At 43.4% G+C, this 23,747-nt stretch overlaps 1 protein-coding gene across 1 annotated transcript in view; it reads left to right on the forward strand.

Moving 5' to 3' along the window:
* Window positions 1-1,801: 1,801 nt before the first annotated feature.
* DNAI3 (dynein axonemal intermediate chain 3) overlaps window positions 1,802-23,747 on the forward strand; it is a gene marked incomplete at both ends in the record, with an annotated part of 70,643 nt that continues 48,697 nt past the window's right edge. The window contains 7 exons of the mRNA XM_080691455.1: window positions 1,802-1,904; window positions 4,245-4,283; window positions 11,117-11,298; window positions 11,869-11,973; window positions 17,992-18,141; window positions 19,828-20,027; window positions 23,176-23,292. Of these exons, the coding sequence (XP_080547581.1) occupies window positions 1,802-1,904; window positions 4,245-4,283; window positions 11,117-11,298; window positions 11,869-11,973; window positions 17,992-18,141; window positions 19,828-20,027; window positions 23,176-23,292 (896 nt within the window). The remainder of the gene's footprint in view (window positions 1,905-4,244; window positions 4,284-11,116; window positions 11,299-11,868; window positions 11,974-17,991; window positions 18,142-19,827; window positions 20,028-23,175; window positions 23,293-23,747) is intronic.

The raw sequence follows: 23,747 nt of genomic DNA on the forward strand, positions 1-23,747 counted from the left end.
AGGTAGAATGCCTCTGCATTAAATTCTCAATACCACACACACACACAAAAAGATGTATAGTATAGTATGTTCACTATGCCAGATATAGGGGTTACTCCAATTGAGATGAAAACACAATCTCACAGTTTAGAGTCTAACTTTGCACACCCCCAATTGAATTCCTTGTTTTCTCTTTCAAATATACTTTTCCCATAGATTCACTATCTCAACCAATAACAACCTCAAGCTTTCAATTCCTCAGGCAAAATTTACTAAAGTTATCCATGATCCCTTCCTTTCTCTGCAACCCTATATCTTCAACAGCAAACCCCATTACCTTTACCTAAAAAATAAATCTAGAAACCAATCACCTTAAAAAAAATGAAGTCTCACTGTATTGTCCAGACTTGTCCTAAACTGGTCTCAAGAGAGCCTTGAACTCCTGGTCTCAAAAGATCCTCCTGCCTCGGCCTCCCCCTGAATAGTTGAGTCTACAGGTGTGTGCCACGCCTGGCTCCAATCCCTTTTTCCATCCCACTCTCCGCTCTCTGATGGGTTATGGTAAGTCCCTTCACTGGTTCCCTTGCTTCAGACCTTCCTTGCTGCCGTCTTAACATCTCATTCAAATGGGAGTCAGGTCAAGTAAAGAAACGTATCTGTTCAAAACCATCCAACAGTTCTGCACCTCACTGAGAGTGAAAGCCAATGTCATTATACAGAACCTTGCTCCTTTGTAGTATATAATTTCCCCAGCTATTGCCTCCCTTCCCCATAAAAGGATAATACATTGCTACCTGTTGCCATGCAGGTAGAGTATGGCTTCCTGTTGTCAGGACTGACCATATGATTCACTTGGGCCGTTGGAACATGATCAGAAGGGACAGCATGCCGACACCAAGGAGAACGTAGGAGCCATTGTGCCGTTCCTTTATCTCGCTTGCCTTTTCCTGTGCCATGCAAATGGCATGTGTCAAATAGGGGCTGCTCCTTCAGCCTGGGCCCTGGAATAAGAAGACGTGAAGCAGCTCATCCACAGCCATATGAGAAGAAGTGAATGTTGTTATATGCCTCTGAGACTTGGGGTCATTGTTACTATAACAGAACTGACTACTATATCTCCATCACCTCTCTAACTAGACCTTCAGCTTGCCATCACTCTACTCCTGATATCGTGATCTTCTGGTTGTTTTATAAATGTGCCTGGCACACTGCTGCTCCCGACACTTTACCCTTATTGTTCTCTTTGCCTAGAAATTCTCTGCCTTTCCCAGATGACTGCATATCTGCTTCCTCCATTCTCATGGGTCTTTGCTCCTGTGTTGCTTAGTGACACCTTTCCCATCATCCACTGTAAATTCACAACTGCCCCACTCCTGTGGTGTCTCTCCCTTTCCCACTTGATTCTCCTTCTTAGCAACTATCACTATCCAAATACTAATTATTGTGCTCCTTTATTTGTTTATTGTCTGTCTTACCCTAAAATATAAGCTCTATGAGGGTAAGCACTTTCTTTTCTTCCTCGTTTTTTGTTGCCTGCTGTATCCATAATACCTAGAATGGCCTCCGGTCCTTCCCAGTCAATAAATACACGTGGAATGAATGGTTTATTTGTGGTAATGGTGTGTGTGTGTGTGTGTGTGTGTGTGTGTGTGTGTGTGTGTGTGTGAATGGTTTATTTGTGGTAATGGTGTGTGTGTGTGTGTGTGTGTGTGTGTGTGTTGAGGCAAGATCGTGTTCAGGGTATTTTTAAATGTTTTAGGCTAAACACAGCTGGAATAGAAAATGGAGAGGGGTACATTGTTAGGAATCTCCCCCAAAGAGGATGAAGCCCAAGATTTGCCATTGGACTAATACTGAGAACTGGGATGGAGAACACTGCATCTCCAAAGTGGAGACAAAGCCACATATTAAAAAATACCTAAAAAGTAAAAATTTCTAAATCATCAGAATAGTAAAATGTTGTGCCATTCTATAGAAATATAATTATTTTACATAGTTGCATTTGTAACAAAATACAGCAAACAGTTATCACTGAGTCAGAGGGGCTGTCGGGTGTAGGGGTCGAGGGTGTGACCCTGAAGTAGCCTGGCCTACTGCCTTCTGTTGTCTGTGTCCCCTCAGCAAAGTCACCTGACCTCTCAGGGCATCCTTTTTCTCATCATACAGTGAGGATAAAGATAACAGTAATAATAAAATGCAGTTAAGATGAAATTAAGCCAGTTGTTGTGGCACACCCCTGGAATCCCAGTACTTGGGAAACAGACAAGAGGAGTACAAGTTTGAGACCAGACTCAGCAACTTAGTGAGACTCTCAGAAACCTAGTAAGACCCTGTTTCAAAAAAAAAAATCTAAAGGGCTAGGGATGTAGCTCAGAAATATAATATTTCTGGGTTCAATCCCCAGTACCATACACACACAAAAAAAAAAAAAAACCATAAATCATGTAATGTATTTAAACCTGTATCAGGAACATAGCCAGAACTCTGCAACTGTGAGCTACCATGTTTACCATCAGAAAAAATGCTCAGAAAAAAAAAATCTAAGGAGAAGAATATAAGTGAACACACAGACACCCCTACTTTGGTCAAAATTTTTTAATCAAAAGATAATTTATTTATTTATTTATTTATTTATTTATTTTGGTGGTACTGGGATTCCTGGAAACCCTTCTACCTCTGGGCTACTCTCCCAGATCTATTTTATATTATTTTTATTTGGAAACAGGGTCTCTTAAGCCAGAGAGGCTGACTTCGAACCTGGGCAATCCTCCTGTCTCTGCCTCCCAAGCGTGGGGATTACAAACATGCGCCACCATGCCCAGCTAAAGAGTAAATTTAAAAATAATAAAACTCATGATATTTTGACCACAGGCTATGAGATAATAGTCAATCTTGTGTTGATTTGTTAAAATGAGGCAAAACTGTCTGAGATAACTAGTTTATGATGATTAAATTTATTATTAGTCCTATTACGTCTTCACAGCCAGCTTGCAAAATAGATTTTATTATGACCATTAAACAGATGAATAAATCTAAGAAGGTAAGTAATTTGCCCAGGGTCATTCAGCTGTATAAAGTAGAGCCTGCTTTTAAACCCAGCTGGCTAGGCGTCTGAAATCACACTCCTAATTAAATAGGATGGGACAAAGGTGGGCATCTTGGAGAATACAGAGATTTGATGTCATGGTGCTGACCTTGGTCAGTGCTACATCCTGTCAAAATGGATGCACAATTCCATAGAAAACTTCCTGAAGCATCCTTTGACAGCACAAATAAGGTTTTAATGGTTACATGCTAGCATGCTAAGATAAAAAGACATTTAAACTATGTTAACTTAAAAATTGTGTATGTATGCTGTGGGCCTGTCTGTCCAGTAGACTAAGCTTGTCCACGTAGTTGGACAGCCCGCTTGAGGCCAGCACAGGCAGCACAAAGCATCTCGCGGGGATGGGAACTGCAGCCAGAGGTCAGGGGACCAGGGAGCTTAGTCCTGCTTTCCCTGGCAGGGCCTGTGCTGAAGCTTTGAAGTTTTGGCAGGTCACCATCTTGCGCTTCAGCTGAATGGCTCCACTGGAACAAGATCTTATCAGTAAGATTGTTGTTGCAATAACCTTTGGTCACAGAACACCTATTGCACTGAAAATGCCTGTTTTTTAGTCCAGAGAAAAGCCTAGAAAACATAATGTTATGCTCACTACATGATAATGCTTAATATTTGAAGTTGTAAATAAATTTACTAATGATGTACCTCTTCATGCAGCCTAAGTCAGAACCATGGCTCCAAAATCTACACAAGGAAAAGGCCCAAGTCGCCGAAAAAAGACCTCACGTGTCAAAAAGAAACAAAAGCAGATATTGCCTGGTAGAATTATTTTTCACTTAATTGGACTTTTTTATGGATTTGTTTCGTGTACAAGTATTTATTGGCAGCCAAAATGATTGTGTTTTTATATATCAAGCAAAATGAAATAATTTTACTGTCATAGAGTCAAATAGATACAGAATTAAATCTGAGGATTCATTTTTACTTTTGATCTATTTAACTAAAATATAAATTAAATGCCATATAATGAATTCTATGGCAAGTATATCAGTAAGAGATAATTCTGTGAGAAAGAAAATTATTGAGATTTTTTCCTAATTATTTATAAGATAGTTGCTTATTTGTATGTGTATGTTTTGAGGTATGGTTAAAAAGTATAATAAGCTAATACATGTATTTGATTTAAAAGCATACATTTTGATATAATTTTATTGTGTTCTAGTGAGTGAGGAAGAAGAACCAGTGAACATGGAAAGCATGGGTATGTAAAAATAGAACTTAGAACTTACGTTCCAGTTTTATATTTTAATAAGTAATAAGCAAGAATACTACAAATTGAAGTAATCATTCAAAATGTACAAGGGATAACATTATACCATGTGATTTATAATATTAAAATGTTTATATAAAGAATTAGAGTGGAAAAAAATTTTAAGCTAAGAAATAGACTTGAATCAAGCAGTCTCTTCAAAAATATTATGTGATTATTGAAAGATCTTCTGTTAATTATAATGTGTTATAAGGTCTGCAGTTATAGCTCATCAAAATGATATTATTGTGAGACAAATCGAGCTAGTTGAATTTTTTTTTTTTTTTTTGCAGTGCTAGGGATTGAACTCAGGGGCATTCTACCTCCCTCCAAGCTACACCCACAGACCTATTTTATACTTTAATTTGAAACAGGGTCTCACTAAGTTATGGAAGGCCTCACAAGTTTGCTAAGGCTGGCCATACTGGGATTATAAGCATGCGCCACCACGCCTGGCTAGACTAGTAGAATCTGAAGCATGCATTTGGTGGGGGCAGGTGACCCAGTACACAGTCTTGGCCACTGTCATTCCAGTGTCTTGGATGACAGCTTCCTGGTCTCTCTGAACACCTGTACTGATAGAGTGCTGCCTCCTTTTTGACCCAAGAGCAATAAGAGTCTCGCAATTGTACCGAGTGTCTTTCTAAGGCAAAACTATAGAATTTTAGTATTGCATTCAACACTATATAAATCACCATCCACAGTATGTTTCTCAAGGATTACTTGTATGCAAATCAAGCCAGCAATCACTCATTGAGCATCTTGTATTATAGTTAGAATCTTAAGGGAGAATCTTAAGGGAGAGTTAAAAAAATAGGTAGGTTGCTCCTAATGCATTATTAACTTGAATTCCAAATGTTTTTTACATGGATGAATTGAAATTTAGAATATACTTCTATATATAATCACTGTTGTGCATACAGTCATTCAAACCCCCCCTGCATGATTGTACCATGGAGCCAGAGGGGCAGCAGGGACAGAAAAAAAAAAGTTTAGTGCTCCAACGTGCGCTCCTCCCCTCGCGGGCACTTCTACTGAGCAGCTGCAAGAAGGACAGCTAGATACCTGGTATGTAGGAGCTGGAGAAGAAGGGCTCTGGAACCCCAGGAATGCAGAGATGGGACAGGGACTTCTGGGGACAGATGCTGAGCTAAGACTGGCTTGGCAGAAGCTGATGGCGATAAAGGTAGGAAAATGGGAAGGAAGCTTACATGAGTGGATGGCAGTGGGCAGAGCGTTCCTTGTCCTCTGGTGTCCTCTGGCCTGGGCCATGCTGCTGGGGCTGCTGCTCAGGACTGGCCTGGGGTGGTACCAGAGACCAGGGATGAAAGCTTCTCCAGCCTCCTTCTCTTCCCTCCTCTTCCAAGGACAATCCTGGGATTGATGAACCAGGAGGAAAAGAAATTTCCTACCCACCTTCCTTCTAAAGTCCAAGGGTTTAGTAATACAACCTGATTGAGAAGTCAGTAATTGAAAAAGGTAAAGAATGCTTCTTGATGAACAAGAAGTTGGACTATAATAAGGAGGAGCCCAAAAGAGTCGAGTCCCACTATTGTGCAAAAGGAAAATTTGTGTAAAAATGGGAGATCATTGAGCAAAAAAGGAAGACAGTACAGATTAGGAAGAGTTGAATGGAGAGTAGCTGATGGGGGAGCCTGAGGAGGGGGGGAGCAGGTGGATCTCCTGAGTTGAGAGAAGGGTGAGAAGGTGGCGTGTGGATCAGCTGGCAAGCAGGATTCTGTGTATACAGCCCCTGTTTTCCTGGTGAAATGAGAAGCCATCACCTAGTGAGAGAGAGAATAGCAGGCCAGGCAGAGGCTGGGGGCATTTTAGGAAAGCAATAAAGGCTTGAAAGACCCTAAAATGATTGGTCCATACCTTTGGATCAATAATTTCACTTTAAGATCTATTCCAAGAAAATATCTAAAAAGCGATGAAATTTATCAGCTAGATGCTTATTCACATGATTATTTACAATAATTGAACACAAATAAGAAAAATTTAAAATGCTTACTTATTAGAAAAGAATTTTAAAATATGCTCCAGAACTAAATTAATTTGAAAAGTTTTAGAAAGATTGTTCATGTGATAGTAAAATACTTGTAACATAACAGTAAGTATTAACAGCAGGATTTAGAATTTCATATAAGGCATATATGAAGCAACTGAATGGAAATTTTAATAGTTCTTTTCTTGAAGGGTATTATTGTGGGCCAATGTTATTTTCTTCTTTATTAATTTGATCAAGTGTGTGTGTGTGTGTGTGTGTGTGTGTGTGTGTGTGTGTGTGACAGAGACAGACAGACAGACAGACAAACAGACAGACAGACTAAGGATTGAGCTTGAGCCCAGGAACATTCTACCCTCTACCTCTGAGCTACATCTCCAAACCTTTTTTTATCTTTTTTTTTTATTAATTTATTTTTTAAATTGGTGCATTGTAGTCATATATCAATCACATTGGAGTACAAGACTTGAGAGGATATACAGGCACACATCATCCAATTAGCCCTCCTCCAGCCCCCATCCCATTCCCTCCCCCTCCCTCCCTCCCACGCTTCTTTGGTGATTAACTTTGATACATTTGTTTATGTACCTCCTGCGTTTTAAAGAGGCTCCGTCCTCCAGTATTACATACCCTCTGATTGATCACATTAGTTGCTTCACTATAGGGCCCTTTCTATAGCTCAACCTCTTCCTGTTGCCCCTTTCCTCCTAGTTATTGCTGATTAAGAGAAGCGTCTGATTTATATTTTCTGCGATATTTCTCTGTGCATGCTGTGTTGCAAGTACCGATCCCACTCTTGATGGTCCCAGTAGTGGCCTGGCTACTCAGTGGACTGATCCAGACGTCACTGGCTCAAGCAGCGGCCTTGCCTCATGGGAGGCCCCAGTTCTGATCTCGCTGGCCCCTGCACCGGTCTAACCTCTATGCTGGCTTTGGTCCCGGCCTTAGAGGCCGCAGGAGTGAACTTGCCTCACGCCAGGCTCTGATGCTGGCCATTGGCCCCTGCACCGGCCTAACCCCTTGGCAGGACTCCAATCCCGGCCTCGGAGGCCCCAGCACCGGCCTAGCCTCACGGCAGGCTCCAATGCTGGCCTCGTTGGCCCCAGCACCGGCCTAACCCCTCAGCAGGTTCCGTTCCCGGGTTAGGAGGCCCCAGCACTGTCCATGTCTCACGGCAGGCTCCGATGCTGGCCTTACCTCATGGCAGGCTCCGGTGCCGGCCTCGCTGGTCCCAGCACCGGCCTAACCCCTCGGCCGGCTCCGATACTGGCCTCGGAGGTCCCAGCACCGGCCATGCCTCACGGTAGGCTGCGATGCCGGCCTCACTGGCTCCAGCACCAGCCTAACCCCTCAGCAGGCTCTTATCCTGGCCTAGGAGGCCCCAGTATCGGCCTTGGCTCAAGGCAGGCTCCAATGCCGGCCTCACTGGCCCCAGCACCGGCCTACCCCTCGGCAGGCTCCGATCCCGGCCTCAGAGGCCCCAGCACTGGTCATGCCTCATGGCAGGCTCCGATGCCGGCCTCGCTGGCCCCAGCACCTGCCTAACCCCTTGGCAGGCTCTTATCCTGGCCTTGGAGGCCCCAGTACCGGCCTTGGCTCAAGGCAGGCTCCGATGCCGGCCTCACTGGCCCCAGCACCGGCCTAACCCCTAGGCAGGCTCCGATCCCGGCCTTGGAGGCCCCAGCACTGGTCATGCCTCACGGCAGGCTCCGATGCCAGCCTCGCTGGCCCCAGCACTGGCCTAATCCATCGGCAGGCTCTTATCTTGGCCTCAGAGGCCCCAGTACTGGCCTTGCCTCAAGGCAGGCTCCGATGCCGGCCTCACTGGCCCCAGCACTGGCCTAACCACTCGGCAGGCTCCGATCCCAGCCTTGGAGGCCCCAGCACTGGTCATGCCTCACTGCAGGCTCCGATGCCGGCCTCGCTGGCCCCAGCACCGGCCTAACCCCTCGGCAGGCTCCGATCCCAGCCTTGGAGGCCCCTGCACTGGTCATGCCTCACGGCAGGATCCAATGCCGGCCTCGCTGGCCCCAGCACCGGCCTAATCCGTCGGCAGGCTCTTATCTTGGCCATGGAGGCCCCAGTACCGGCCTTGCCTCAAGGCAGGCTCCGATGCTGGCCTCACTGGCCCCAGCACTGGCCTAACCCCTCGGCAGGTTCTTATCCTGGCCTCAAGGCCCCAGTACCGGCCTTGCCTCAAGGCAGGCTCCGATGCCGGCCTCACTGGCCCCAGCACCGGCCTAACCCCTCGGCAGGCTCCAATCCCGGCCTCGGAGGCCCCAGCACTGGTCATGCCCCACGGCAGGCTCCGATGCCGGCCTCAATGGCCCCAGCACCGGCCTAATCCGTCGGCAGGCTCTTATCTTGGCCTCGGAGGCCCCAGTACCGGCCTTGCCTCAAGGCAGGCTCCGATGCCGGCCTCAATGGCCCCAGCACCGGCCTAACCCCTCGGCAGGCTCCAATCCCGGCCTCGGAGGCCCCAGCACTGGTCATGCCCCACGGCAGGCTCCGATGCCAGCCTCGCTGGCCCCAGCACCGGCCTAAACCCTTGGCAGGCTCTTATCCTAGCCTCGGAGGCCCCAGTACCGGCCTTGCCTCAAGGCAGGCTCCGATGCCGGCCTCGCTGGCCCCAGCACCGGCCTAACCCCTCGGCAGGCTCCGATCCCGGCCTTGGAGGCCCCAGCACTGGTCATGCCTCACAGCAGGCTCCGATGCCAGCCTCGCTGGCCCCAGCACCAGCCTAATCCGTTGGCAGGCTCTTATCCTGGCCTCAAGGCCGCAGTACCGGCCTTGCCTCAAGGCAGGCTCCGATGCCGGCCTCACTGGCCCCAGCACCGGCCTAACCCCTAGGCAGGCTCCGATCCCGGCCTCGGAGGCCCCAGCACTGGTCATGCCTCACGGCAGGCTCCGATGCCGGCCTCGCTGGCCCCAGCACCAGCCTAATCCTTCGGCAGGCTCTTATCTTGGCCTCGGAGGCCCCATTACCGGCCTTGCCTCAAGGCAGGCTCCGATGCCGGCCTCACTGGCCCCAGCACCAGCCTAACCCCTCGGCAGGCTCCGATCCCGGCCTTGGAGGCCCCAGCTCTGGTCATGCCTCACTGCAGGCTCCGATGCCGGCCTCGCTGGCCCCAGCACCGGCCTAACCCCTCGGCAGGCTCTTATCCCGGCCTCAGAGGCCCCAGTACCGGCCTTGCCTCACGGCAGGCTCCGATGCCGACCTCGCTGGCCCCAGCACCGGCCTAACCCCTCAGCAGGTTCCGGACCCGACCTCGGAGGCCCCAGCACAAGCCTTGCCTCATGGCAGGCTCAAATGCCGGCATCGCTGGTCCCAGCATCGGTCTAACCCCTCGGCAGGTACCAATCCCGGCCACGGAGGCCTCAGTAGTGGCCTTGCCTCACAGGAAGCTCCGATGTCGGCCACTGGCCCCGGCGCCCGCCTAACCCCTCAGCAGGTTCCGATCACTGTCTCTGTGGTTATTATTTCAAAGGTTCCAGGTGTAATGTATCAGATCTCTGCCTCCCCTGAGTATTGGCCACTGGCATGGCCACTGCCTCCACCGTTTCAAATCCTTCCCAGGCTCTTTTTCCACTCTGAATGTTGTCCAGTGTTCCTAAGCATGCGTGATGGTAGCATTCGACATTTGGTGTAATTTCTCCAAAAAAAATAAAGTTGGTAAGATCCGGTTTCTGCTTCTCCTGAATACAAGTCTCCACCACCATCGTGTTGAACTCTTTCAACACCGCATTTCTCCTTGGTCTCCGCTAAACTCTCTCCTTACAGGTGATGTCTGAGATTCTTAACAATATAGAGAAATAGCAGTCCTCTTTCACGGCGAATTTTTCCATAAGTTCCAGTGCATTTAGATAAGTTTTGTCTGCATCTCCAGTGTCCTGGCAACCATAACGGCTTTCTTACTACCTCTCCGATATTTTTCTTTATCTTTTTCTGTTCTGGGCCCGGTTTCTCCAGGGGTCTGGCGTGCTACACGCAGTTCGGCCGGGGCCCAGAGTCCCGCGACCCGGGCCCCAGCTGCCGTGCCCCGCAGCGCGACCCCGGCCCAGAACTCAGCATCTTACTGGGCCCGGTTTCTCCAGGGTTCTGGCATGCTACGCGCAGTTCGGCCTGGGGCCCAGAGTCCCGCAACCCGGGCCCCGGTTGGTGTGCGCCGCACGTGATCCCCGCCCAGAACCCAGCATCTTACTGGGCCCGGTTTCTCCAGGGGTCTGGCGTGCTACGCGCAGTTCGGCCCGGGGCCCAGGGTCCCGCGACCCGGGCCCCGGTTGGTGTGCCTTATCTTTTGTTTTGAACCAAGGTCTGCTAGGTTTCTCCTGTCTCAGCCTCCCAAGTACAGACAGGTACCACCACACACAGCTCAATGTTTTTATAATGGCATACTTACTTTAAATATAAAAAACTGAGCGTGGTGGCACATGCTTGTAATCCCAGTACTTAGGAGGCTGAGACAGAAAGATTGCAGGTTTGCAGCCAGCCTCTGCTACTTAGTGAGGCCCTCCACAATTTAGTGAGAACCAGTTTCAAAAACAGAGAATAAAAAACAGGGCTGGGAGTATAGCTCGGAGGAAAAATACCCTTGGGTTCAAACCCCAGTACCACAAAAATAAATAAATAAATAAATAAATAAATAAATAAATAAATAAATAAATTTAAAGTCTTTAAATTTTAACCAAGAGAATTGTTAAAAGCAAATACTTGCATATTTCCTATTGCTAATATTTTAAGTAGTTATATGTCCACATTCTATTTTGTCTTTCCTAGGTCATCCAGAAATTTATCCATTAGTATTAACTACCAAGACCCAGGAAATATTCAACTGTCGAATGGATGAAGACGTCACAGAAGAAGTACCTTATAAACTTATCAAAAAAGAAGATATTTTTGAGGATTTCCTCAACAGAGCTGCAGTATCTGATTTCTATCCAGTCAAGAAAATTATCCAGGTAAGTACAATATTCCAGTTTGCTTTCAGTCTTACTTTTGAGAAGTTCCTGGTACACAGTAATACAAGTTGGATAGGTTGTTGTTCCCAAGCAGGTATTCCCCTTGCTTTGAGCAAATGCTAGCCTGCCAACTCCTTGGGAATACTGTTCAGCAATCCTCTGTGAAAAGCGAACTCCAGCAGAGACTGGTCAGTTGTCTTGTCCTGCACCCAAAAAAACTCCTTTTTGCCCAGTTTTAATTAGAATAGGAATGGGACCTTATTTTCCCATACCACATTAATAGTTTAATTCTCAAGTTGGGTACTGAATTTCAAGGCACATGGACAGAGCACACCACCAAATGAAATAATGCTTCTCCCTGTTAGAAGTAAAAATTACATGGTAAGTATTCCTGGGTCTAATGTGTATTTAAGAGCTTTTAAAGGTTAACTGAGTAATTTTGCAGCCTGGGGTTATCAGTCACAGATTAGCACTGTGGTTATCTTTTATGATTGGTTGATTAGAAAAATAAAAATTTGTGTCTGAGTGACCACTGAATGTGAATCCTCTCTTTTGATTGTACTCCCACAGGAATATCCTGGAGATGAGATTCTACTTGTTTACGACAAAGATTTTAAATATGGACTTAACTTTTATATTATTGCAACCGAAGAGGGCAAAGAAAACTTTTTAAATGTAAGCAAATCCCAAGCCCCTGTGAGTTAATTGTTGGAAGGACAGTGGTGTCTCTGAAGGATCCCTATACCTCTGCTAATTATTCCTATTCAGAAATATTCTGTTACTCTGGGTCCTGGGTCAGACTCAGGTGCCGAGGAAAGGTGAGGAGTAAATGTGGAGTAAAGTAAGTGGACCATCTCGGGGTGGCAGGCACTATACGATCATTATCCCTCCACGGAGCCAGTGAGAGGGGACACAGGATCTGGAGCAGCCCTGCTCCCCAGGGCCCACTCCCAGGCCTCCACAAACCTTTTCTTCACTCACAGCCTCATCCATGACTCTAGGCAAGTCTCTGCACCTCTTATCTGTAGAATAAGATAATAAGATAAATGGGCACTGGCATTGCCCATTTCCCGGGGCCATCTCAGGAATCAAATGGGTGAATACATCTAAAATCCTTTATTCATGAAGGGCCAGAAAGAGGCTGAGACAGGAGGTTCAGTCAGTCAGCCTCAGCTACTAGTGCTGGCTTCTGTAACTTAGTGAAACCCTGTTTCAAAATAAAAAAATTTAAATAAAATAAAATGGGGCGGGAGGTGCAGAATGCCCCTGGATTCAACCTCCAGTACTGCAAAAATAAATAAAATAAAATAATAAAATAAAGGCAAGAAAGCTAACGGAGCTATAGGATTCACCCGCCAATCTTGAAATCTTATTTGTTCAAGTTAAGGGAATGATTTAGAAGATTTGGTCAAATTGTCTGATGGAGGCAGAGAAGATTGCATGTTTTTCTAATAAGTAAATAAATAAATAAATAAATAAATAAATAAATAAGGGAAACCGTAGATTTCTTTTTTAAATATCTAACAAATTCTAACCAGGCGTGGTGGCGCATGCTTGTAATCCTAGCATTTGGGAGGCTGAGACAGGAGAATTGTGGTTCATGGATGGCCTCAGCTACTTAGCTAGGCCCTTTGCAACTCAATGAGACCCTGTTTCAAAATAAAGAATAAAAACAAATTTGGTCTGGGGGATGTAGCTTGAAGGTAGAATGCTCCTGGATTCAATCCCCAGCACCACAAAAAAAATAAAATAAAGAATAAAAAATAGGGCTGGGGGTGTCACTTGAAGGTAGAATGCTCCTGGATTCTATCCTCAGTACCGCAGAAAAAAAAAAGTCTAACAACTTCTAATTAAAAATAAGCTTTCATGACAGGAAGATGGCGACGGAGAAAAGCGGGGCTTATGAGCCCCGCTAACAACCAATCTCTATTACAACAAAATCAGCGCCTTTCATAGCCAGAAAATACCATCAGCAGAGAAACAAAAAATGTAAATACAAGGGACAGAGAAAAAGAGGGCTGGGAAAACAAGACACCAGAAAGAAACCAGACCGCAGTGCTGCGGCTGGAGCCGCGGCACAGAGCAGCGCGGGCGCCATCTTATTTTGCAGCACCAGGCTCCAGAGAGGAGGGGGACTCAGAACGGAGCTCAGAGCCACAGAAGAGATACACCGGCTTCACACCTGAGGACGCGGCAGCAGCGCCTTACTGCCGGCGGCAGCGGCAAATTCACCGGGGGGCATGAGACCAACGCACTTAACAGCCCACCAGGCTCCTGAAAGGAGCGGCGGACAGTGAGCTGCTGCGGATCAGCCGGGTGGAATTTGGCAGATATTTTGGCACAGGGAGCGTCTAAAGCTCCCAGGGGCTGGACTCAGCAGACCCTGCAGGGACTTAGAGCAGAGCTCAAAACCAGAGAAGAAATATGCCAGCCTCACAGCCGAGGGCATGGCAGTGGTGACATATTGCCACCGGCGGCAGCAGCAGTGAATTCACCGAGTCCACTACAGTGCCATCAGCGCACTAAACAACCATGAGTCAAATTGCGGCCCCTAGAGGAGAAATCCCAGTACTGCACTCCCAGAGACTTGACCCAGTGGGGGAGTGGCAGTGGCAGAGAAATCACACCATAGTCACAACTCCCCGCAGGAGAATGCCCAACCTGACACCCCCCATGGTCTAAAGCAGCCTCGATTGACTCCTTGGGTCTGAGACTTTGCAATACAACCCAGTAAAGGAGTAGTGGTAACTGAGATACCACAGACTCGAGATCCAGAGCACCTTAAGTGAAGTCGTAGTGACCCAGAGAAGAACCCAGAGAAGGTACAAACTTCCGAAATCATGGGAAAGAGGAATAACAATGGAGCAATGAATGCCCACAACCCTACAACTTCAGAACCTGATGAAACAGAAATTCAGGGATTTCTAGAAGATCAAATCAGGAAAATAACTGTAGAAATAATAGAGGTGTTTTGAAAAGAATTCAGAGAGAGCCAAACAGAGATAAAGGATGCAAAGGCCTCAATTCAAAGTACAAACAACCAATTAGACCACATGGAGAATAGAATCTCACTCCTAGAAGATGATCACTCCAAAAATGAATGCATAGTTTCTAATTTAGAAAAAAAAATCGGACAGCAGGAATCTGACATTGAAGAAATATGGGCCCATCTTAAGAGAGCTAACCTAAGAATAATTGGAATAGAGGAGGGTAAAGAAGGTGAAACCAAAGGAATCAATAAGCTCTTCAAGGAAGTAATAGCAGAAAATTTTCCAAACATAGAGCAAGAGGTTGATACACAGGTCCAGGAAACTTATAGAACTCCCTTTAGACAGGATCAGAGAAGAGGATCCCCACGCCACATAATTGTCAAAATGACCAATGTGGAAGCCAAGCAGAGAATCTTAAAGGCAACAAAAACAAAGGGCCAAGTGACATTCAGAGGCAAACCAATTAGAATCACTCCAGACTTCCCAAACCAAGTCATGAAAGCCAGAAGGGCTTGGAGTAACATATTCCAAACTCTGAAAGAAAACAACTTCCAGCCAAAAATTTCCTACCCAGCAAAACTTCCTATCAAATTATATGGGGAAATAAGAAGCTTCCATGACAAACAGAAACTGAAGGAATTTATGTCTTCAAAACCAGCTCTAGAGAAAATACTCAAAGAGATTAACTACAAAGAAGAAATAGACACACACCAGAACCAGAGAAACAAGATTTTCCATCCAACAGACAACTAAGATTGGTTATCTGTGGAGATTCATTATTTATGTTAGTCTTTTACCTATTTCTAACTGTATTGTTTGCTTTTATTGTTGCTAATTTTTAGGATTTCTAGTTGGAATATTAATATACCTTCAGATATAGCATTTGGAAATATTTTATCCCATTCTATCAGTATCTTTTAACTCTGTTTACATTGTCTTTGGATATACAATATATATTTTTATTTTCTAGGGAGTTTTTTTACCCTTCTGTTGCCTGCGCCATTGAAATCATATTCAAGAAATCAATGCCAATTTCAATGTTGTGAGGTTTTATGACCCAGATTTTCTTCTAAAAGTTTATAGCCTTAAGATTTATATTTAGATCTTTTATCTATTTTGAGTTAATATTTGTATATGGTGTTAGGTAAGGGTCCAATTTTATTCTTTTTCTTGTAATTATTATTTCTCAACAATATTTAGTTAAAAGATTATTATTTCTACCACCAAATGTTTGTGGAAACCTTGTCAAAAATAACTTGACAATATATGGAAGAATTTAGCTCTAGGCTTTTATTTAACTCCAATGGTTTATATATCTGCCTTTATAGCAGTACTACACTGTTTCAATTATTGTAGCTTTATAAGGTTTGAAATCAGAAAATATACATCTTCTAGCTTTGTTTTTTTTTTTTCCCCGAGGTTGTTTTGGGTATCTAGAGGCCATATTCCATATTAGGATAGATTTTTTCTGAAAAATAAATAAATGTATGATAGTTTCACATAAAAAAAGAAAAAAATATTCTCTGGTAAGAAAGAAAGCAAAAAGAAATATTGAAATGTTATCTTTAAATCATCAAAAGCTTGGTATCAGACAAATGAAACTGCTATGTGAGATTATCATTGTTAATTTTGGATAAATTGCTATAAAACTAGATGTCAACCACTAAGCCAAGCATGGGAAGGAGGGATGGGGAGGGAACAGGGTGGGGATCGGGTAGGGGCTAACTGGGCAATGTGTGCATATATGTCTACAAAAGCTTTTTTTATCCCATTATGATGTATGAATACAGTGCACCAATAAAAAATTAAAAAAGAAATAAGCTTTCATTTTTTCTTAATATCTTCAACTGTATTTTATCATTGCTTTTGTCTATTTTTCATTTATTATTGTAATATATCTTAAATGTATAGAAAAGTACGGAATGGTATAACAAATATCCACAAAATCACTACCCAAAATGAATATTTTAACATATTCACTTCAAATCTTTTTTATAAAATATTGATGATGCCCCCTCCCTTTTGTCTTTTAATTTCATTTTCACTCCTCCCTATAAGAAGCCATATTCTAAAATTGGTAAATAACCTTCCTGTTCATATTTTATGCTTTTACCATGAATGTATGTTTCACAAATGCTGTATTTTGATGTTTTAATTTAAAATTCACAGATTATATCCTTTTTTTTTTTTTTTTTTTTTTGCGGGTCTAGGGAACCCAGGGGCATTCAACCTCCGAGCTACACCCCCTGCCCTAATTGTTTTTTATTCTTTATTTTGAAACCGGATCTCACTGAGTTGCAGAAGGCCTCACTAAGTAGCTGAGGCTGTTCGTGAACCGCGATCCTCCGGTCTCAGCCTCCCAAATGCTGGGATTACAAGCGTGCGCCACCACACCCAGCTCAGATTATATCATTTTATATAAATCATTCTGCAACTTTTGTTTTTCAGTGAATGATAAATTTCTTGGATCTGCCAATATTGACATGAATAGGCATCTTATGTATGATATCATATATATCTTATATTTAGATGTCATATATAGAGGGAGATTGGGTTTGTTCATTACAATTGCCTTGTGGAGTTTTCTTTTCTAATTGTATCACCCTGTCATCATCCATTTCCCTAGTGATGTTCCATTTGTCATCAATTCCATCACTGTTACCAAAAAAAAAAAAAAGCAGTGAATATATTGGGTTTTTGTTTTTGTTTTTTGTTTTTGTTTTGGTAGTACTGGGGTTCCTGGAAACCCTTCTACCTCCGGGCTACACCCCCAGACCTTCTTTTTTTAATATTTTTATTTGGAAACAGGGTCTCTCAAGCCAGCACGGCTGGCTTCGAACCTGCGTGATCCTCCTGTCTCTGCCTCCCAAGCATGGGGATTACAACTGTGCACCACCACACCCAGCGAATATATTGGTTAAAAAAATAATAATAACATTCAGGGACCGGGATGTAGCTCAGTGGCAAAACACCTGCTTTGCCATTGGGTACAGTGCTCTGGGTTCAATTCCCAGTTCTGAAAAGCCAAAAAAGAAAACCTTTAAAAACATTCATTTCTAGTATTTAAGGAATATCATATTTACTCATATTCTTCTTCTCAAAGAACTTTTCACTAAGTCAGAAAATTTGTTTTATATCTTATCATAAAATTTAGCATTCTGTGTTCATAAAGGTATACAGTAAATGCTTTTATCATTTTTTTTCCTTTCTCTTTTTCTGCTTTTCTTTCTATATCCTTGATATATCTTTTCCATTCTTTTTTGGGAAAGAGTGGTACTGAGGATTCAACCCAGGGGCTTTAAGATGCATCTTGTTCTACCTCCAAGATACATCTCCAGCCCTGTTTTCTGGGGTTTATTTTTCTTTCTTTCTCTCTTTCTTTCTTTTTTAAAACAGAATCTCACTAAGTTGCTAAGAGTCTCAGTAAGTTGCCAAGGCTGGTCTCGAACCTGCAATCCTCTTATCTCAGCCTCTCAGCCTCCCAAGTGCTGCGACTACAGTCATGCCCCATCATGCCCAATTTGGTTATTTTCACTCTTTATTCTTCCCTTTGTTTGCTTAATTTACTTCTCATAATACAAAAGCATGAAATAAATAAGAAGTACTTAGTGAACTTCCATAAAAGTAGTTTATTGCAAAATACATGCATGTAGCTATGAACCTAAATTCAGCATATAAAAGAATGCTATTTGTTTTACTCCAGCCCCCAGAAGTACAAGAAGAACCGGAAGAATATAAGGAACATATTCCAGAAGATGTGTTTGTTTACATACCTCCTGTCTCTAAACCATGGGTTTCTTTGGGCAGTGAAAAAGAAATTGAGGAAGAATCAGTGAAGGCATCTACAAAGCAGGTCAGAGGCATCAGTATGAGCTCCAGTCCTTACTTTCCTAGAGTTGAGCAACTTTAATTCCTAGGGACCCACAAAATTTGCTGTATGTACCTGGAGATATTTTTTATTTCTTTTCTCTGGTGTGTGTGTGTGTGTGTGTGTATGTGTTTTTTTGTTTTGTTTTGTTTGCGGGTCTGGAGATGGAACCCAGGGCCATTCAAGAGCTCCACCCCCTGCCCTATTTTTTATTTTATTCTTTATTTTGAAACAAGGTCTCACTAAGTTGGGGAGGGCCTCACTAAGTACCTGAGGCTGTCTGAGAACCGTGATCCTCTGGTCTCAGCCTCCTGAATGCTGGGATTGCAAGTGTGCGCTACCACATATTTTTATTTCTTATAAAAATAATGGGTCTTATGGGTTGAATCTGTCCCTAAGAAAAAAACATTGAAGTCCTAACCCCAGTATCTCAGAATAGGTCCTATTGGGAAATATCACCATTATAGACATAATTAGTCAAGCTGAGGTCACATTAAAGTAGGGTAAGTCCCTAATCCCATCTTCTCAGAAGATGGCCACGTAGCTGGGTGTGGTGGTACATGCTTATCATCCCAGTACCTGGGAGGTTGAGGCTGGAAGATCACAGGTTGGAGACCAGCCTCAGCAACTTAGCAAGACCCTGTTTCAAATGTTTAAAATAATAATTACATATTATTATTTTAAAATAATTTTAATATTAATAATTTAATTGTTGATAATAGTATGTTAATAATAAAATTAATATTTTAAACATGTATTGTTACTTTAAATAAATAATATTATTTTAAATAATAATACATAACAATTATTTTTTTTAATGGTTAGAGTATAGCTTAGAAGTAGAATGCCCCTGGGTTTAATCCTCAGTACCAAATAAACAGATAAATAAATAAAATGACCATGTGTAGACACAGAGACACAGAATGACCAGGTAAAGAAGGAGGCAGAGACTGGGGAGATGTATGAACAATCCAAGGAGCACCAGGGATGGGTGGCCCACAGCAGGAGCTGGGAGAAAAGAAAGGGCAGATCCTCCCGCAGCTCCCAGAACCAACATGCCAACACCCTGATTTCAGAACTTAACCTCCACAACTACAAGAAAGTCAATTCTTGTGTTTTGAGCCTCTGGTTTTGGTTCTTGGTCAGGGCAGCTCTGGGAAATAAAGCCGTGGTGTGGCCTCCCAAAGCAACTACTGTTATATGTGAGTGACTTATGAAAGTGCTCCGTAAGATAACATTATAATAAGCAGCAAGACAGAGACCTGTAGGAGGCCCTGCAAGAGAGCAATGTCAGGCCCAAGCACCTCGGAGATGCTCCAGCCCAGACCCCAGAGGAACCTGGAGGATCAATTACACCTCAGAGTTGCCCCAAACAGAAACCAAGCTGGGTTACACACACCTCCTACCAGTCCTCCATCCGTCAAGATGTAAACGGCCAGCCGCTCCCCATTTGTACAAACATGGGGGTTTCAGCAGTTCTGACACGGTCCTCCAAAGTGAAGCAGCAGTTGTCACTCACCAGGATGCAAAGCCCACGGAGCTGAAGAGGCCCTCGTGAACTGCACAGAGGGACCTGGGAGGGTCTGGGCAGAGTGCCAGCCCTGTCCTCCACACAGGCATTTTTCTCCAAGGACTTCATTACATAACCTCTGCTGCTTACCTATGTTACAGATCACATACATGATTTCTCGAAAACGAAGTCAGTTTGGTGCGCCAGTTACATTCAGTGACCAGAATGCTTCCAGTGTAAAAGATGCCTACATCGAATGTATAGCCTACCGAGATAAAAATTTCACCCTGAAACAGCTTGAGAAAGACATTGGCATGCAAGTCATCCCCCAAGTCAAGGAAACAAGCACTCAGACAAAATGGTAGGTATGGGATAGATCTGGGTGTTTTTACTGATGAGTATCATAAAATCTAGAAACGTCCATGATAATTCTGAGAGATATTTATAGTCAACAAATGGATTGGCAATGATGACAATAATCTCCACAGAGTAATTCAATTTAAGAAGATCTAATTATGCTCAATGATGCCTTTAAAAAATCTTAAGAAAAAAGAGATACATTTATATAGGACTATGAAGGCTATGAAGTAGGAAAACCAGAGATGTTGTAATACTTAAAGTGCGGGTCATCTCACTACTATCACCTTGGATGCACACATACACACACACACACACACACACACACACACACACACACGCTTTGCAGATCTTCAGTGCAATGTAAAAGTCAGGGCACATACACATAGACACCAAAGACTGGACCAAGAAATGAACCAGAAACCAGAGAAGCAGATGAACTGACAGGGTAGAATCAGAGGAAGTAAAGAGAAAGGCAAGGATGCATAGTCAAGTCCTGGCAGGGAATGAGGACTGCAGAGATCCACAGACACCAAGAAGAAAGGGTGAGAAGAGGAGGAGAAAGGAGGGCTGGGGCTGGGGCTCAGTGGCAGAATGTCTACCCAGCATGCACAAGGCCCAGGGTTGGCGCCTCACTATTGGGAGAGGAAGAGGAAGAGAGGGAGAGGGAGAGGGGGAGAGAGAGACAGAGACAGAGACAGCGAAGAGGGAGGATAGGGGGAGGGGGAAGAGAGGGAGAGGGAGAGGGAGAGGGAAAGAGAGGACAGGGAGAGGGAGGATAGGGAGAGGGGGAAGGGGAGAGAGGAGAGAAAGAGGAGAGGGAGAGAGAGAGAGGAGATGTATATTAGGAGCAAAGAATCTTGAATTTTGAGACAAATTTCAAGCTAAGACAGTGGGATCAGTAGGATTTCTTCTATATTCATATTCCTATAAGTGTGCAGACAAGTCCTAAAAGTGAATTAGCCAGGGTAGAGTCAGGGGGTAGACATGAGACTCAAAGGGACAGTAAACCTCCAACCACAGGGACTCCAACCACAGGACTTTGGGTACAGTAGGCTTCCAGTGAGTGTTGGCTGGTAATAACAACAGTAGCCCTAGAGGGGTGAACAGATGAGAAGTTAAGGGCAGGAGAGTGTCTGTCACCAGAGCAATCCAGACAGGCTGGGCTTGGGAAAGGGTCCCATGACATTGATTATTAGAGATTTATTATAGCCTTCCTTGGTAAGAAAGAAGAAAGAAAGAAAGAAAGAAAGAAAGAAAGAAAGAAAGAAAGAAAGAAAGAAAGAAAGAAAGAAAGAAAGAAAGAAAAGAAAAGGCTAGAAAAACCAGGTGTAGTGGCGCACGCTTGTAATTCCAGCATTTGGGAGGCAGAGACAGGAGGATTGTGGTTTGCAGACAGCCTTAGCTACTTAGTGAGGCCCTTTGCAACTCAGTGAGACCCTGTTTCAAAATAAAGAATAAAATATAGGGCTGGGGTATAGCTTGGCGGTAGAATGCCTCTGGGTTCCATCCCTACTATTGCAAAAAAGAAGAAAGAAAAAAAAAGAAATGGCTAATTCAAAGTCCAAGTTCTTATTTTATGGATGTAAAAACTGCAGGTTGCTACAAGATGACCACAGCTTTCGGCCACATCAGGTAGTGGTATTTGTGTAGGTTCTTCAGTAGTGTTGTACCAGCCTACAGGAAGAGAGGCCCAGCTCAGAGAAGGTTGTTCAATATAATGGTCCAACTTCCTGATTTTGTGTTATCTCACAGGAATTCTTATAAGTTCAGTAATTTGAGTTTGTCCATCAAGAGAATGTAATTATGTTTGATTTTGCAAGGTATACAACAATGTTCTCCTATTTTCATGTTTTTCAACAAAATACTGATTGTAGACCAAAAAAAGGAAAGAAAAAAAAGTAAAGGTAAGTCTTGACACACAAAAATGAAAGAAAAAAAATCAAAAGGAATTCAAATGGTTCCAACTTAGGTGACAGGGAGAAAGCTGGTACCACTGGGATTATAAGCGTGTGCCAGAATTGTTCTATTAAACATAATCAGAACTCTCTTTACCCTTCTGTTCTGGTTACTCTCTATTTAATATATTTGCCACTTGGGACATTTTAGTAACATTCTCTCAACAAACACAGATATCTGATATTTTATTGGGCACTTCATAGTTGCTAGGCATTCCTTTTAAAGCTTTACATGTATTACTACATTCCATCTTTACAATGACCCCATAAGCTGGGTGCTTTAAGAATTTCACTTAGAGATGAGAAAACTGACACAGAGAAGTTAAATAATTAGCTTAGGACCACATGCTCTAAGTGATGGAACCAGGTTCAGCCAGGGCAGCCTGTCCTCAGAGCCATACCCTCAACTATTGTGCCATCTTCTGTGCCCAGCCCTGTACCCTAGGATCACAGGCTTACCCAACCTGGTGAGAGAGACTGGCAGTGACACCCAGAGATGCAAAGCCACATGACGTGTTTGCAGTGGTGGTGAGCCGTGGGAGCAGACTGGACCAGTCTTAGAGATTCTGCTCCCATGGCTGCCGCATGTCATTTGTTTGTGGTTTTGTGCACTTGGAGCAGGGTTCCTCACTTCAATACAGCTGATAGTTGGGCTAGATCATTCACCATTGTGTGAGTGCTTTCTTGTGCTTCGTAGGATGCATAACAGCATCCCTGGGCTCTACCCACTAGACACTCATAGCATTTCCTAGCTGTGCCAATCAGAACTCTTTCCAGACATTGCCAGGTGTCCCCCAAGTATGTGGGGTGTACTGTACTGGTTAAGAAACATCAACTAAATGAAATGAAGAGAGAGAAAATAAATGTGGCAAATGTTAGTAATTGATGAACCAGGGTGGAAAGTGTGTGGAAATTCCTTGTATCCTTCTTATTATGTTTCTGTAAGTTTAAGATGGTTTCTAAATAAAAATTTCATAAAATAAGACTTTTTAATCATGTTGGAGAGAAGCACATGTAAACTCTGAGTGGTGGCCAGTATCAATTGTTTAAGACAAAGAAAAATCTTCAAAGTATAGAATTTAAATATAAAGTAGTAATCTAATATCACTGTCATAGAGACAAACTGTAGGCCCAACATATATTTGTTTTTCTTTCACCTAATTTTTTGCATTTGATTTTCTTTTAACATATTAGGACATACCCCAAAAATGCTACTACACAATATTACCCAAGAGAATTCTCAGAAGAGGAAAAAGAAACACTTGGACAATCAAAGTCTTTGGCTGATTTTCTTAACAATGTGTCCATAAGGTAAAAACTTACATACTGAATTTTTAATTAAATCATAAAATTGTATGTGTATAACTATGGGTCTTAATAAACAGTTCTCTGTGTGATATCTAGAAAGTATGAAGATAGTTATCAAATATGGAGAAACATATGACACATTCTACAAACTATCTCTTTCTCTTCATTGCTAATCAGTATCCCCCACCCTACCCCACACACACACACAGGAGGGCCACACCAAACACAGGATGGCAAATCTTTGTGTGAGGATGTTTTCCTAATTGCAAATTAACAATTACAGGCCATATCCAAATTGCTTGGGATCAGAAGTGTTTCAGATTTCAGGTTCTTTTTAATTTTGGAATATTTGCATATACTTAATAAAACATCTTGGGATGGAGCCCAAGCATAAACATGAAACGATTTGTTTCATGTTTACCTTATACACATAGCCTGGGGGTGATTTTATACAATAT

Source organism: Muscardinus avellanarius, assembly GCF_963383645.1.
Source record: "Muscardinus avellanarius genome assembly, chromosome: 3".
NCBI classification, from domain to species: domain Eukaryota; kingdom Metazoa; phylum Chordata; class Mammalia; order Rodentia; family Gliridae; genus Muscardinus; species Muscardinus avellanarius.